Below are 17,751 nucleotides of genomic sequence, written 5' to 3' on the forward strand. Positions count from 1 at the left end.
TACCAAGCTCTTCAAGCTCTGAGGTCATTGACTTAGACCGCAAGGTCAGTGCAGTGGTTGGAGCTCGCTTAGGAGGTGGTGGGGCTTTGCATTAAACAGAAGGATATGCAGTATAAGCAAATACACATCTTTAAAACACTATATTCACATACACAATTTCATATTTCTTTAAAAGAATATGCTACATTAAATAAGGTAATAATACATACATACATACGGAGGAAAAAACCCTGAGATGCTTTTCATGTACTGAATTTCTATACCGTTTCTACTTTTAGCGTAGGTTGTTTGACACATCAGCAAGCTTTTATGTACAGGATACATAGAAACATTTAAAGCTAAATAATTATGTACTTCTATTTTTCAGTAGGAAAAAGACTTTCTAGAGAAAGTGCCTCACAGCAGTTGTGTCCCTCCTTCTAAGAAATGTACATAGCTAAAGATCTCCTGGAGACCAGCCAATCTCTGCCAGATTAATTTCATCTTTGAAGAAACTGTTAAATCTGAGAAATACAAGAAAGAAGATTCAAATTTATCTTAATAGTTATGGTGAGACTAGGGAAAACAGGTGATCCTCAGAATAAATAAGATCTTAAAATATCAAGGCAATCATCTAGCACAGAAATTAAAACCCAGCATGTGTTTTAGTGTCCTGACAACAAATGTTTCTGGCAGTCAGAAAGGAGCGTAACATCAGAAAAGATTATGCCAATGCTGGTAGGAACATTGGAGATTTCCAGTAAACAGCAATGGCTCTAGGACACCAGAAAAAATTCAGGGTGCCTAAGTGTTTTGGTCAGTACTATACATCAGGTTACGGGATTTTGACAAGATGTGGCAAAGCAGTTTGAGGGCAAGAGTGATGGAGGAAAGAAGTAGACAATGTTCTTCCCGTATCATCTATATCCACTATGTCAGCGTCATCCTTTCCCTGTTAAGCTCCATCATCTTCTTACAGAGACTTGACAGTATGCCACAAGAAAGCAAAAATATACTCGGGTTCAGTGCCAGATACGAGGCTGGGTTAAGTACTGCACATATTCACACCAGTCTGGGGTCTGCCCTTGCCCAACAAGAGAAGTGACAACAAATCTGTGAAGGGAACTGCACAAAATACTGGCTTGTTAAATGAGGCTGGGTATCTGACACTGGGCTCATCGTAAAGGAGACTGATGGCAAGAAAATCCTTCCACACAATTCCCAAGGTACAATGGCAATTGCCAGGTAACAAGATAAGCTACCAACTTACTTGCATCAAAAAGGGACAAGATTCAAAATGAAAGTTTTTGGCAAATGACACATTATCAACAGAAGGTTCTGGAAAGATGATAAAGAACTTGGGTTGTTTTTACAGAAGCAACTTCCCTTTGGGTTGTATACAACAGCACTTTTATTTAAGGCCAGCATGATGCACCCCAAAAGGCAGAGGTGAAAGGTTGGTGAAAGGTTTGTTTCAAATGTGTGAATAGTAATTATATCAAGGTAAAAATAATGCAGGACCATGTTTGGACAGTACTGAATTTAATACAGCACTTTTTCCTCCCAAGGTGCTTTTTTTCTTTCCTCCCTCCGCCCCATAAGCAGGAGATGTCAAGAACACTCACAGGGTAGATAGAAAGTTTTACTCCTGGACACCTGGACAAAGAGGGACCCCATAGGTGCCAGCTTCTAGCCTGCTCTTGTGTTGAAGAGCCAGGTGGCTGTGAGTGACAGTGCAAGAAACTGATGGGAAGAACAGGAATTTTCAAAAATGTGATGCTGCTGTACCGAACACTAGTTAGCAGCAGCAATCTTCTCTGCTTAATGATAATTATGAGGGCCTAATTACCTCCCAAAGCAGCTGTTACCTGAGCAGACAGGGGTATGTAAGGTGAAGGAAGTAGTGCAAAATCCTTTTCTCTGTGTGTCTTCTTTTGGTGAAGTTTTGGTGGTGGGGAGAAACACTGAAATTCTTCAGGGAGTAGTCCAGTGTTATATGTTAACCCACAATCTCCATTAAAATTTGTATTAAAAAAAAATAATCTAGGCTGGAAAAAAACACTTGCCCTGTTTATATCCAGACAATTCCTTCCCCAGTTCTTTGTGGCACATGATACTATACTAACCTCTCTTCGAGTAGCTGCTTCCATTTGCTAGCAGCCAAGTGGTAGAAAAAGCAGCTATGCATGTTTTCTACTTATGAAAGGAGAAGGGATTTTCCCTTGCTGGAACAACCCCTCTACTCTGAATTCATCTAAAGGAATGTTCCTATTAAAATGTAATTTTTTCTACCAGAACTTCAGTCTAAACATATTGCTTGCTTTTTGTATTCTTACAGAGGCTCTTTCTAAAACATGTGTTCTGCAAAATCCTAAGTTCTCAGTGATTTCCAGAGGAGTCAAACTAACCTCCTCTCAAGTACATTCAGGGTTAATTAATAAAAGACAATGTGCTTTTTTTTGGTGCTTTTTCTCTCTCACTACTGCAAGAAATTTTACTACAAAATCTTCAAACATATAGATGTATAAAGATCCATAAAGATGAAATTTCATGGCAAGCATGACAAGAGAATATAACCCTTTTTGTCACATATTAATGCATAAGTCAACAGAATTAAATAAAAGAAGAGTTAAGAGAACGGTATTTCAAATGTTAGAAGTGAAGTCTGAAAATCAGAACTTATAAAACAGTAATTTCACAACTGTATGCTGATTTCTGTGGAGCAAGACCAAAAGGACTCCATTAGGAAAAGAGAAAAATATACCTTTCTTCCTAGCTGTGTCATCTGGATCAAGATTCCTGGTTACAGTAACAACCTTAAGAACTAGGTGATTGCCCCCTTGTCGAATCATGTTCACCACCTGCCTGTGGCCAACTTTCACTACATTCTCATTATTAACCTGCAAAGAAAGAAAACAGTCTTTTAGATCAAAATCCAGAAAACTTCTGTTCTTTCAGTTTTCAAAACAGAAGATGTAAAGAACAGGAAGATATAGAATTTCTAATTACTGTATTTGAATAAAAATACATATTTAAGAAACAGCATATAGCTGACATGGTAACATAAAAACAAAGCTAGCTCTTTATGAAATATGCTACTAATTTCATTATAATTACCAGTTTAAAAAAAAAAAAGTTAATGCGTTCAACCAAATCTTTCCCTTTTCATATTTTATTCCAACAATTAGTGTAATAACTCTGCGTTATCGTACACTAAAAATATTTTCTTAAATGATAGTAATTTTTCATGACTGACTGTATTATCCACAAAGGTTTATATGCATTTTATGCTCTCTAACATAACCGACGAGATATTAAGAAGCTTTTCTTTCCAGATCATCCAGGAACAAAGATTTTCACTCTTGAAATAAACTCCCATGTTCAAGAGACATTCTTTTATTATATGCACTCTCCTAAACTCCCAGAATTTTCCTTCTGCAAGTTTCTGGAAGGATCTAATGTCCTGGAAGCAAAGGCAACAGGGCCATAGGAGTCCAAAACATTTTTCCTGGAAAAAGATGAGTTAACTACATGAAGCCCTGACCAGCTATTGTGGTCATGTCAGTTAACTTTAAACTGCACTGCAACATTAAAATGTATACTCTCTGGGTAATTCCTAGCACTACATCATAATTTTTGCCATATTTTTCTTTCCATAATATTAATTAATAGACATAGAAGAAAGCATAGGCATAAAACCTGCAAATAAGCATGGATACAAGTAATTTATTTATTCATTCAATCTGTACGAATTCACTGAAAGTGATCTGAAATCTGAATGATAGCAGCATATGAGACTGAAGTGCTGTATGTGCAATTTGAACATAAAAGATATTGAGGAATAGAATTAGTGAAGAAGAGATGCTGCCAGAATACATGCTGGGAAGTTGATCTCTATCCAAAATTCAACTGACTCAGTTGTATTTCACTGAGATCACTCAGTGCCTTCCAAAATGAACAGTCATTTTCAAAGTAAGTGTTTTCAGCCTCCTCTATTTATTCTGACAGGCTGGGCATCTCACACTCTAAAGAATTTACAGTTCAGAGAAAAATCTCTTATTAAATATTATTGCCATTTAGCAGAGCAACAAGCACAAGCAGACCCACTCCAACTTGAAATAATTTTTCCATCCATTGTATCAGAGAAAAATCTTGTATTTTTTCAGGCTTTAGCTCAGACAAAATGAATTATGATGAAATTACATCTTGGTAAACCATTTTTAAAATATAATGCTGCAGTCAGAAGTCTCAAAGTATGGTCTGTGTGCTATGTCTATAAGCTTGAGATGCTTTTTTAGTTTCATATACAGTGATGTAGGTGTAACACATGCTGAACATCCAGACCTGTTGAGCAGGCAAATATGAAGTTCTCTCATTCTGTAGGTGGAGGATATAAAAGAATATTGATTTGAATAGGACTGTTGCTGGTTTGTTTCATTTTACACCTTCTTAGCATCTGGTATTTCATTCCAAGATATGGTATTTATTTAGCTGGAGCCATGGCATCTAAACTTAATCTGTCTAAAGCATTTTAGCAAATGGAGTTATCCATTTACTTCTGAATTCCTTTCAGTATTAAAACCTCAACAAGGTAATTATTTTCCACAGCAAAAAAGTTGATGTAATTAAGAACTACACAATTCATCTACTCTATCTTTCCTGGAATTAAATTTTAAAGGTTGGAAGCCAGTATGGTTTACAATATAACCTCTAATGATGCTGTCAAAAAATAGAGACCTCTAAATAAATCAAAAGTTAATATTAATCAAACACATGTACACTTCACTAGTGTAAAGTGATAAATGTGTAAAATGATAAACAGCTTATGCAGCATACCATCTGTTCACATCGTTATGTGCAATGATATTTAACATTTAGAGCAAGAGCAAATATATACGACACATTTTTTAAAGCTACTTCAGAAACCGAACCTGTAAATGACTGTTTATAGCAGCTTTGTTTAAAAGGCATAGTTACAAAAGCTGGTACCAGAAAACTTTATATTGCAAAAATAAAAATATTGATAGGGGATCTGAAGATTAACTCAAAGAGTTTCAAGAAATACTTGATAACAAAAGAATCATGAAATCAGCTGAGCAGTACCTCATCTTCACTAACTTTAGCACCTCAGTGGATAAAACTGTAGCATGATTACAAAGCAAAAACATCAGAATTGTCAATAGCTTATAAGGAACTAGGATTTCAGGGACAGATTCTCTATTTCTTTTACCCTTCTTCAAAATTTTATATATAAGCCAAATGACTGTAGAAATAGTCATTAAACAGCAAGACAGCAGGTTTCTAGCAGGTTTATTTGATTGTTTTAATTTGATATTACTCAGCAAAACTTTTTCAGGTGTGAATAATTTGATGAGACTGTCTCTCTGCTTCACTTTAAGTTTTGGCAGTGGGGAGATGACTAATGCATTTCATCTAGGCTTTGTAAACAAGCTGAAGAAGGTGAAGTTTTATAATCAGTAAAATAGATATCTATCTCACCCAGGCCAATTCCATTTAATAATTGCATGTGTATTAAATGTGATCATGTTCTTTGAAACATTAAAAAAATACTTTTGCTTTTAGTGGCAAAACGTTTAGAAGGATGTTCTATAAACAGCCAAACTAGCAAAGATGGTTTGCAGGCACAAATTTGTGTCTTTGCTTTTCCTCAACCCAATCTTTCAGTATATTTTCTGTAATTTTTCACTGCAAAACTTTAAGTTCTTCTTTTCCTTTGACTCATCCCCAAAACTTTGCTGTGCAGAACTTTCTTTGCCATGTCCTTCACAAATAGGTGAAAATAAGTAACAGAAACTGATACGTGCTGTGGCTGGTTCCACGCTACATCAATAGCAACTGGTCATCCAACAAGCCAAATGCAAGGAAAACTCCCAACTCTCAGAAAAAGCTCCAGACCTTTATATACTTGAAATTCATACTTTATTAGCATTTGTAAAAGCTGGGCAGGAGGATGGAAGTTACTTCAACCACTTTGAGGGAATTTGAGAAATAAATAATGAAATAATATGATTTCATAGACCCAATGTCTAAAAAATAGCCTAAACCGGAAGCCTGAGCCATCTCAACCTGAACTTACTTTTTGGATATATACAAAGTGTTCTTGAAGCATTTAAAAGGAAGAAGACTTTTGTGAATATCAAGATTTTTCAACTATATGTCTCAGTACTTTTTCCACCTTGTATAATCAATGTACATGGGTTTTTTTTGAGCAGTACAATGTTACAAGGCAGGAAAATTACAACTTAAGAGCAAGCTGGAGACAGAAATGAGAAAAAATCACCATAGACTATCTTTCCAGATCCATTGATTTGCTAGTAGTGTGCAATGCATTGTATTGCAATGTTTTGAAGTATTATCAGGCACATGGCTTATATTACCGTTCTTCATGTACCTGGTGTAACATAACCCTGTGTGAACCACTTGGTGAAAAGGATCAAGCGACATTGAACAGAGTCAAGGACAGCAGCTGAAAGACACTGACCTAGCCTTTACCCCAAGTGATTGCACCATTACTAGTTAGCTTACAGCTAAAGGCAGCGAAGCAAGGAAAGCAACGCTCATGTGTTGGTCAGTATTCAGAGGAGGTATGGATAGACGAGCTTGCAGCTACAATTGGAGGTACATGCAACTGCTTAATCCAGACACTTCTGGATACATTTAAGACACTAAATATTCATACAAGACCGCGAACAATACTTGCCATCACCTCTGCATAGTTAAGAGGTTTCATTCCTTCCTCCTAGCTGGTGAAATCACTTAATCATGTAGTTGTCATTTCACAGCTTCCTACAGCAATGCAATACACTCAAGCGTGAAACATTCAGTTCTCCAAGACAAAAAGCAGTGTGCTGTGTCTCCCCTCCACCCCCACCACTGCAACCACAGCAAACACATTGCTGCTTCCTCCAACACCCTCTTGGAGAACTGAAAGTGCTCTGGGGCTTGCATTCAATGTGCTTCACAGCCAGGACTCACACCTGCTTAAGGCTCCAAACCACAGACTGTGATCAACAATGATGTTCCTCTTGCAGAAAGAGCTTTGAACACCAATGATGAAGAGTTCTCTCTCCAACATGGCCATTCTCTCAAGAGATTAATCAGAAATATGGAGTGAACCAGTGACAAAGAGAATTGACAGTTATAAATCTCACTATCTTTAATAGCCAGGTCCACCACTCTAACTTCATCTTACTAAGCATTTATACACAGCAATGTCTAAACCTCACAAACCCCAATAAAAATCATGAAACTTTATTCAAGAATAAATAATGATGTGGTCTCCAAGAGCAAAATATCAACCAGGTAATCAATTTTCTTTTCTGTGTGAAATATTCCCTACATAAAAGAGCCCTCCATTTAAAAGATGATATATGAATGCCCATGACATCAATAAACATCTCCTGAACTTTACAAAGAAAAAGATGCTCAGGCAACCTTATAATCTGAAAACAACAGAGAGAAGCACAGAGAACTAAGTAGGACAACAGCTTATGAAATGGATGATGTTTAGTAAAGGATAGGATACGGTAGAAATGAGTTTACAGTAAATATGAATGGAAGACAGTAAGTCATTTGATGGGTGATTTCAAGAGATGTACTCTAGCTGGAAAGGGTACCGTAGAGAAGGCACGAAGCCAGGAGCAAAGAAGGAAGGCAGAAGCAGTACTTAACGTGAGATGACTGCTACGAGCGCAAAGAAAAGGAAGCAGGTATCTTCTCTCCTGGTCTATTTTCACAAAGACATTTTAGGTAATCTCAAAGGCAGCAAAGAGCTTAAATATGATGCAGTAAGAGAAAGGACTACGCAAGATGCAAGTCAGCATAGCCACACAGATGCTGCTGAGAGGCATAGGAAATTGTAAGTTGGTTGTTTCATGTATAATTACATTTGCACACAACTAAATGATAACTATGCTACCTACAGGGTGGCTGGTATTTACTTTAGAAGCAAGGTTAGAGATATAATTCCCTTGAAATTTGTTTTTTGAAGATTAAAGTCATCCCTCAGTCCCCTAAGTAAACGTGTACTTCCACATCTTAGCGGAAATGAAAGTGTATTATTCTTTATTATACTTATTCCCCACAGAAGCCACAACTGGGTGGGTCCCCATTCTTTTGCCACACCTCACCACCAGGGGTTACTTGACTGCAGACAGACTCTTCACTGTGTAAATACATGCATTTAGTTTACTTACACGAGCTGATTTAGAAAAGGAAAGAATAAATGGTATTATTTAAATAGGTGCATTTTTTAAAAATGTGTTAATGAGTGTTTTGGAGATGCTGGGGTTGATTTTATGGATATTGGGACAGGCTGCATAAAACCATTTTTTTCTGAAATTTGTAACTGCAATAGGTTGAAAACTAAACTAAAATAAAATAACCTGCATATTGTAGGATAGCAGATGCATGAGCTGGAACATATTCACCAGAGCAGCCTTCCCGTAGGAAGGTGCAAAAGAAAAAACACTACCAGAGAAAGAGACCTTTGTGGAGTTTGTTCTATTAATAATAAAAAATCTTAAATTTCTTCAATGCATCACCCTAATCTTTCCATTATCCGAACATTCTCTCAGTGGAAAAGGCAGTCTATTGTTTTCCACAGTAATTAAGTAGACAAAATTCAATCATTCTGCTCAGAATGACCATTGGTGCATTCGTGAATAAAGTCACCTTGCAGTTGTGAACACACATTCTGTCAAACCAAGCTTCTCATAAACTCTTCCTATCCATAGAACTAGAAAAAACAAAAACCCAAACCTGTTACACACACTTACAAACCCCTGCCTACACACTTTTTAAAAATTCACCATTTTTTGTAAATACTAAACACATGCTAACCCAATTTCAAATTGTACCAGCAAAATAAATAGCAGAGAAGTGATTTTGTAGGCTCAGATTATACTTTTGCATTTCAAATAACTACATGGTTGTGCACATAACACTGTCTAAGCACGTCACAAACCAGTATGAATTACCCATCTGTGAAGTATTTTTTTCCTGTAGACTAAAATGTGAGACAAAGAAAGACACAGTGACCTGGACCATCTTTGGGAAGTTACTAATCAGCTTGTTTACAGCCACAGTGCTAACCCAGGGGTCAGCTGCAAGACTGCTTAATTCACTGAAAACCAGAAACCAGTCATGGTGTCTATGGTTTTGTGTTGACCTTCAAGACTTTGTGATGGGCTGGAGCAGAATTTAGCACAAACTTGGGACAGTGTCCAAAATCTGCACTCTGCGAAAGTGTCAAAAATCCTATTACCTGCTTAACATTAAGACTCCTAAATTAATTCCAAATGCTGAATGCTTTTGCCAGTGCTTGCCTTCTATTGTAATCCAGCATCATCAACAGGGTCATGAACAGTATGAAGGTAGATAGTCCACCTAGAAAGGTTTCTGTGCAAAGCAAATTTTAACAAATTCTGTTAGCAGCCTACTTTTTCCTGAGTATTACAGGAAAGGATTGACCGAATACATCTGCTGATGGAGTTTGGTGATCTAAATGAGAAAACAAGTCAAAAAGGGCCAAATCCAGAAGACGTTTTTAGTGAAAAAGATGCTTCAGAGACTTCATGCACTCTGTTCACCTAAAAGGCACTATTTAAAAAAAAATTAAAAAAAAAATCACAGAACCAAAGATACAAGCGTGTGGAAACTCCAGAGCTAAAATCTGGCAGTAGTAAATTTTTAATAGTAATTCACTTGCTCACAGATTTGCTTGGATTGGTGGCCTTAATGCATGTGAGGCTGTAAAGAAGATGAGGCCACTGAGCACATCCCACACCAAGAATTCTGTGGTTCTGTGGAATTTCTCAAAAGAAAAAATATCACAAGGAAGTACTTACAGCCTTTCAGAAAAAGAGGTACATATGAATTAGAGGAAAAGTATCAAAATCATTAGTAACATTGCTACTGTACAAATTTCTTTCCATAAGCTCAAATATTGGGGTAAACAAAGATATAAGATATGTAAAGGAAAATACGCTGTGGAGCTACAATGTCTTGAGGTTTTATATTTCATCCTGACACCACACTCCGCCCTGTTCGCAAATGGGGGAATATTGTGGCTTTTCTCTTGCAGCTCCCATGGCAAGGGAAGGTGTGCTGCCTGGTGCTTGCTCCAAGCAAGAGCAGTATGACAGACTGAGTGCAGTCTCCCTGGTGAAACCTAGGATCTGCAGGGCTGCCCCAGCCAGGCAGCAGAATTTTCCTTCAATAGATTTAGCAATAGCAAAACTGCCATCTTCTGAACCGCAGCATGAATCTGGTCTCTGCCTAGAGATAGCTGAGCTATGCTGTTGAGGAAGGCTTTAGCCTGCATCTCTTCATCCCCTTGAGTAGCACCAGTGCTGCAAATCTTCAGCAGCACTTAGGAACATCTATTTCTGATGGAAGCATCGGAATGAAGAGGCACCTCAGATCATAAACTCCAGACTCCTTTGTTGTCATGGCAACTGCATCACATAATTCGTTTCTTAACATTTAGCCAAGCTCCATCTTGGAACTTCTTACATTTCTTGTCCCTGCTATTCCCGTTAGGCCCAGGAGGTCTGCAAAGAACCTTGTTTTTCTAATTTCCATTCTAGGACTAGTTTATATTAATCCTTTTCTCCTGTGCCAAACTGCCAATAGCCTAAATAGCTATTTCCCCCCTCCTTCCCATGCATTTTACAAACACACCAGGTGGGAGTAATGTCCTGTCTTGGCTAAACAAGCATTTTAATAACCTATTACGACAAGGAGTCTAACACCCAAATGGAGCACAAACGCTGTTCAGCACTTAAAAGCCAGCTTTTTGGTTGTTTTTTTGTTTTTTTTAACGTGTCTAACTTCAGTCAAATTAGCTTATAAAGATGGTCATTTGTTCACCCGTATTTCACCTAACCTACACTGCACTCATGTCAGGGTCTGACCTCTCTTAAGAGAAATGCACAACTTATTTTCTTCTAATGACATACTAGATGCAGGTGGGGAATGCCTGCACTACCCTCTTGCTCACAGTCATTGACCTGGCCCACAGACATTTTTGAGTATCTCAGAGAGTTACTTACACAGAGCCAGCGGAAAAATGTTTGTGACTAAGTTCAGCAGTGAAATACTTGATCCTAATGTTGGTTAAAAACTGTAAAAGCCCCAACTTTTTTCTACAAGAGTCAAGTTACGAATTTTGCTCAAGTGACCATGTGCAGAGATATGCACATAAACACAACATAATAAGAAAACACAACTGGATATTTTTATGGAACTTCCCTTATCCCCAGCTTTAATTAAGGGCGTTCAATAATAATCCACCCTTACTAGAAAAAATAAGCAATGCAATAACATATTAAAATGGTTAATTAAAAACATTGCTAAGTAACACAAACAGCAGCATTGTTTCTGTACAGAACTCAATGGTTAAGTTTGCGGTCAAAGTTGAAAGCATACACTCTAAGAAAAGCAGCAGAATTAAAGGTTGTCGTTCATCTCTTACCCATGCCATGGTTTAAAAGTTGGAACCACATTGAACTAGCATTTTACTCTAAAATTTTGTGGTTTGTGTACTTTAATCTGAAAGCTGCTGGAAGTAAGTAACTACTGTCCTCGTGAGACTACCTTATACAGAACATTTAAACATCACTCAATTACTTGGACCCATTCCTATTAAAAATAATTGTCTCCATTAATCAGTACCTGTTACTATTTTGAATCATTTGGTTTAAGTCACATTTCTTAGGAGAAGTTCAATTAACTTTATTGCAGTTGATTGAACTGCAGTGTACTGCAATCAATTAAATTACACTTAGGATGAATTTGTCCAATGGCTTTCAGGTGTGAGAGGTGGCAGTTTTTCATGTCATAACTTCTCTTAGGAAAAAAAATCAGGTGAATTGTGCACATCTGTTTTGCTCTCTCTAATACACACACCTGAAAGGGTTTCAACTTCTGAGGAATCTTCAGAATGACGTTACACCTACCTGGTATACATTGATACAAGGCAGTATGAGGTTGTGACTTACACTTGATTTATTAACCTTTTTTAAAGAATTTGGCTTATAGTCACTGAATATTTAATGGTTTGGGAATGTCAAAGATGAACAAAAGATGTGCAGCAGTTGCCTGGGCAGGTCTCTGACCAGTTCTCAATTTCTGCATGCTCAGAGTAGTTATCAGACAGGAGGTTTGCACCTGGGAACAAGCTTTAGAGCTCCAACAGAGTCTGGGCACAGTATGGTCCACTGCTAGGAAGAGAGTCTGGGCACAGTTTGATTAATCTCTTTTCTCTACCAAATCTTTCTCCTCTTTCCTTTTGCTGTCCTGATAACTCAGGAGATGTAGAGCCAAATATGTCATCTAGCTGTTTCACATTGATCCTTAGGAGGACGGTGGCCTAATTTTGTCACAGAGGTTGGATCAAGCATTCACCTCTCCCCTTGCCCTAGTTTTGCTGGCATTGTATTTATTTGCTACTCCTTTTGTCTTTTCAGCATGTACTTTGTATATCTGAGTCCCATTAGTACCTGTGAGTTGTCCACTTCCTGGTATGTTTGTTTCTTTTTTCCTTAAAATAAACTCAGTGAAGATAAGTTGGTAACTGTATTTTTTTCAAATTCCAATGCTTAAAAAAAAGTTTAATTTAAAATTCAATAAAATTAAAATGAAGTTTGAAATGCAACGGAGAGTATCTTAACATTCATTTCATGAACATGCCTCTTACATTTAATTTATTCTCAGATGCTATGATAGCTTATAAATTATGGTACACAGCCAGCACCAAAAATAAGGTACCTAAAATAGCAAACTAGAGGTCACCAATATACTAATGAAACATCTCTAGTTTATCTGCCCTTCACAGATGAAAGCATGCCTGAAAATCTAACCGCTTAACCATTGTAAACAGAACTTCTTTCACCTCATTTTTCCAACATAACTATAGTCATCCACCTCTGCTGGGGTTTGTTCTGAGGTCTGAGCAAACAGTTTTTTCGTGTAAAGAAAATAAATGCAACCCAGGCTGCACATTCACGCAGTGGTTTGGCAGTAGAAAAGCAAGTTTAACAGACTCCCACCCCCCTACTGACCACTCACCCCCCTACTAGTTTGTCCTTCTCTCAGCAGAGTCACTAAGGCTTTGTGGGACTATTTGGATAAGCTGATTCCATAGGAGGAAAAAAAAAAAAAAAAAGAGGATAATTTTAATCTGGATCATTTAAGTGAAATGGTTAACAATGCACAGATTCACAAATTATCCATGTGATCTGACTGCTGGGCTGGCAAAGGGCAGCAGACGGTTCGGTTGACAAGCTGTGGATGAGCATTCTTTTGGCAGTACTGTATTACCATACCCCCCTGTTGCATCCCTCAGCTCTTCTGGGACAACTTTTGGACAGACTGCATTTCTAAGCCAGCTCTGTTCCTGGAGCTATCTCACTGAGCAGCTTCACAAACAGCTTCACCTGTGCAGCTGAGTGGGTGTGTGGGGACAGGTGTGAAGAGCAAAGGAAGCTGAAGCTAGTGTTACTGCTACAAGTTCTCGTGCAATTACAACCTGGGAACAGCACTCATCTGCCACACTGACCTTTGAAGTGATTAAATACTTCAGACCTCAGTTAAACAACTCCCAACTCACCACTTCATAAAAACATGAGGCTATGTTCAACCCTAAAAATATACCTTTTTTAAAGCCAGGACTACAGCAGTATTATGTAAGCACTGAGAAGACAATAGAACTTCATTTGAATTCTGAATGAACCACTTGATAAGTATTTACAATAGGTAGAAGATAGCAGGCTGAGCGTTTCTATTTTTACAACTCATACCTGCATTAAAGGCCATTAGGCAGACATTTCTAAAATGTTTATCAGAATATAGATCTTTTTATGAGTATTAATAATGCAATATTCTTTTTCATTAGGTAAGCACACATTAGTTAGGTAACACAATTTAAAATTAAACATACATGTAATATCAACTGACCGGTTCTGTATATTTAAATAATTTTTAGTTAAAACCTTTACAGAGATTACACAGATATATTGACAGAATGTGTTGTCATCAAGTACAGATAATCGATATTTCCTCCTCCCACGTATAGTCACTTTCCAGAAAATGTAGCTGTACTAGGAACAATAAAAAAATTTACTGCTCATGTATTTCTCTTTATGTAGGAAAGCCTAATCCTACAGCATATAGAGATAATTCTTTATTAAAGTCACGTTAGTTTTAACTACGTTGCCTTAAACTTGGAATGGCTTATAAGGTTTTTTTTGAGGTCACGTATCATGTTGTTAAATCTCACAGAATAGTTAGGTTAGGATAGACCTTACTGCTCTCTACAGCTATCTGCAAGGAGGCTGTAAGCAGGCATGGTCAGTCTCTGCTCCCACGGAACAGTGACAGGACAAGAGCGAACGGCCTCAGGTGGTGCCAGGGGAGGTTCAGGTTGGGTGTCGGGGAAAATGTCTTCACTGGGAGGGTGGCCAGGCACTGGGTGGGACAGGCTGCCCAGGAAAGGGGTGGAATTACCAGCCCTGGAAGTGCTTAAAAAACACGTAGATGGGGTGCTTAGGGACATGGTTTAGTGGTGGACTTGGTAGTCCTGGGTTAACAGTAGGACTTGACGATCTTAAAGGTCTTTCCAAACCTAAATGATTATATGATTCTATGTATGTGATAGCATTTGCTATACAAACCTAGAAGAAAACGTAGTAAAACATTTATGTCTTTAGAGCAAGACTTGTAGGTAATTATTTGTTCCTCGGAGATACATGCTGCAAGGAAAGAAGAGCTACATAAGAGAGCTTTAAATAGGTGAAACAAATACAAGCCAATATTCCTTATTCAGGCACGCAATACACTCACTGTCTTTATGGAAGACACAAACAGGACTGCTTCCAGAAACAGAAACCTGCATAGGAACAGCTTCAGCTTGAGTTTTCAACCACGTAGACTGTGCCTCATTGTAAAGCGCCTTTTACTTGACATCTGTCTTTAGTGATCAAAATTAGGAAGGAGTGTCTTTTTCTGTTTCGATACTTATTAACACATTAGTGATAGGACAAGGGGTAATGGCTTTCAACTGAAAGAGGATAGATTTAGATGAGATATTAGGGAGAAATTCTTCCCTGTGAGGGTGGCGAGGTGCTGGCCCAGGCTGCCCAGAGCAGCTGTGGGTGCCCCATCCCTGGCAGTGCTCAGGGCCAGGCTGGACGGGGCTGGGAGCAGCCTGGGCTGGTGGGGGGTGTCCCTGCCCCTGGCAGGGCAGTGGAACGTGCTGATCTTTAAGGTCCCTTCCAACCCAAACCATTCTATGATTCTATGATTACTATCTATATGGACAAGTGTTTTGTCACCCCCCAGACCCAGCCAGCTAGCAGGCAGGCCCAAGTTTTGCTCTGCTGGCTGTTCTAAGATCACTGGATCATTTGGCTGCTCTTTGCCCAGTAGGGTCGTGCAGCTGACCTGTACTACAGAAAGGCATCCTTTGATTCAACAAAGTCCTGATTTGATTAACTTTATGCTCATTGACTTCAATAGCACCACCGACTAAAAAGCTAGGAAGCAACTAGTTAAAGAGTTTGAGCCTGCACCATTTTGCCATGGCTATGCCTGAGAGCAAGAGTGAGTGATGACTAAAGTCTGGCCCTAAGGAATGCTTAAGCACATACAGAATAATAAACATCACATTAAAAATGTTTTCTGTATTAGATTAAAGAAATATGCATCAGTCAGTTGAGTCATGAACTTGGTGACGTTAGGAGTGTCCCACCCTAATTTAGAAGATTACTAATTGCACTAAACATGCTGCAGTTTTCTATTAATTGCCAAAAGAACGCGCATGTTTCATGCAAGACTTTTGAAACTGAAAATAAAAACCAAAAGAGCTATCAATCATAGTCATAGCACACCACAGTTACAAACATGGAAATGTTTAGTTTAAAGTAACCAATCAAGACTAAATTACAAATAAATTTTGAACTACCTATAAAAAAAAAGAATAAATTGAAATTACGACAGCAACAACAACAACAAAAATCCACTCCAGTTCTAGCAGCTTGTTTGCAGAACGAAATGGTCCTCTGTGTCAAATTAGTGATTCCTGGAACTCTAACCATACACTGTAAAATTCAGCTACCCAAATTTCCTTACTTAGAATGTATTGTTTGCATGGCAGATGCAGTTTTTTCTAACTGCTTCCCAACAAATTATATTCAATCTAGTCTTGATAATTATGGTTCTTTAAGAAGACTAGAGAGAATTCCATTATTTTATTTCAAAGTTATTCCTCCTTTAATACTGCATCGCAATTGCACTACTATCCCAATTCAGCCTGAGACTCATCCTGTGACCTTAAAGGCTGTGCTTCAGCTCAACACTTTTGAAAAGGGGAAAGTAACCAATCCGCTGTAACACACCTAACCAACCACTAAGGCCCAGTCAACGGGGTGAAAAGCTCTAAGAGATCTGTTTGATTAGGAAGCACAACACATTATGAAAAACAATAATGGCCAATCCTCTAGTACATACTTTTGCTGAGGAGCGTCAGAATTCATCAGATGCATCCACAAGGACAACAACAAGAATCCTGCTCATCTTACTTTGTAAAAGAATATCAGAATGTATGTGCATAATTAAAATGTAAAATAGACACTAGCCACAAATACATAGTGTTGCACAAGAACAACTCAACAAAAACTGAAAAGCAACAAAGACAATTTTTGCAGTTCTCTTTAAAGAAAACAAACTTGTTTGTAAGAGCAACTTCATTAATTCATAATGAGTCTTTTTGTTACTTCAAAGAAGCAACGTTCTAATTTACTTACTATCCACACAAAATGACTTTTTATCATCTCAAGCAAGAGTATAAGTGCAAAAAGCTTCTCTGTTAAGGAGGACTGATTTATTTTGGTTAGCTAACAAGCATCACAGAAGTGTAACAGCAGACTCCTCAGAGCATTTTGTCACAGTGAATAAGAATCACCAAAAAACCTTTCATTAAGTTTGATTTTATTTGTAAATAGTTGAAATAAAAATCTATTTTTGTATGATCTGATGACTCACGGAGCACGAGGAAATTTTCTGGCCTTTAAAGCATTTCCACCTAGCCTACACAGAACACTAGTCCTGAGGCAATATCCTTGCAGCAAAAGGCAAAACTGGTTGAGCAATGTTTTGCCTTATGCATTGCTCCAAGTCTGTGGGTGCCTGCAGTGGCAATGAGATGATGCAGCCTGTCCTTTGGAAACATTTGCTCCACAGTCAAATTCTCCATCAAAACAAGCTGGAAACCTGGCTGGAAATACTCTTTCCTTTTAGTGGCCAAAAGGAAACAAAACCTGCCCTCCTCTTTCTTTCAACACCTAAAGTTAGCAACCAAATTGCCTGCTTCACAATCCGAAGTCAGCTGTGCAATGTATTGGATGAATCAGTGCTTGTTACCCACTGACATTTCAGGAACACACTGAATAGCTACAACCATGTGAAAATGTAGCAACTCATCAGAAGCATACTATTGAAATAAACATGCCACAAACCTGAACACAGACACTAAGGAGAGGGAGACAAATGTAGCACAAGTGAAGATAACATAAGAGGTTTTTCAATTAGAATATGGCATCCTCATTTGTAACAACACTAATTTTGCAGACTTGCTATCTGCCATTTTTATTTTCTGTGCATTACATTAAAAGATATCCCCAAACAAAACCATTCGCAGACAGCAAAACCCTGGTAAGCTTGATTCTATATCAAATCTTTTGGAACGTGAAT

At 38.0% G+C, this 17,751-nt stretch overlaps 1 protein-coding gene across 9 annotated transcripts in view; it reads right to left on the reverse strand.

The window, feature by feature from the left end:
• The window catches only part of SHANK2 (SH3 and multiple ankyrin repeat domains 2), a 354,480-nt gene that overhangs the window by 40,749 nt on the left and 295,980 nt on the right, over positions 1-17,751 (reverse strand). For all 9 annotated transcript variants that reach the window (XM_040608429.1, XM_040608432.1, XM_040608431.1 and 6 more), the window contains 2 exons: positions 2,744-2,879; positions 4-84 (listed from right to left, as the gene is read on the reverse strand). In XM_040608429.1, coding sequence (XP_040464363.1) covers positions 4-84; positions 2,744-2,879 — 217 coding nt within the window. The remainder of the gene's footprint in view (positions 1-3; positions 85-2,743; positions 2,880-17,751) is intronic.

This window comes from Falco naumanni, chromosome 10, assembly GCF_017639655.2.
Source record: "Falco naumanni isolate bFalNau1 chromosome 10, bFalNau1.pat, whole genome shotgun sequence".
NCBI classification, from domain to species: domain Eukaryota; kingdom Metazoa; phylum Chordata; class Aves; order Falconiformes; family Falconidae; genus Falco; species Falco naumanni.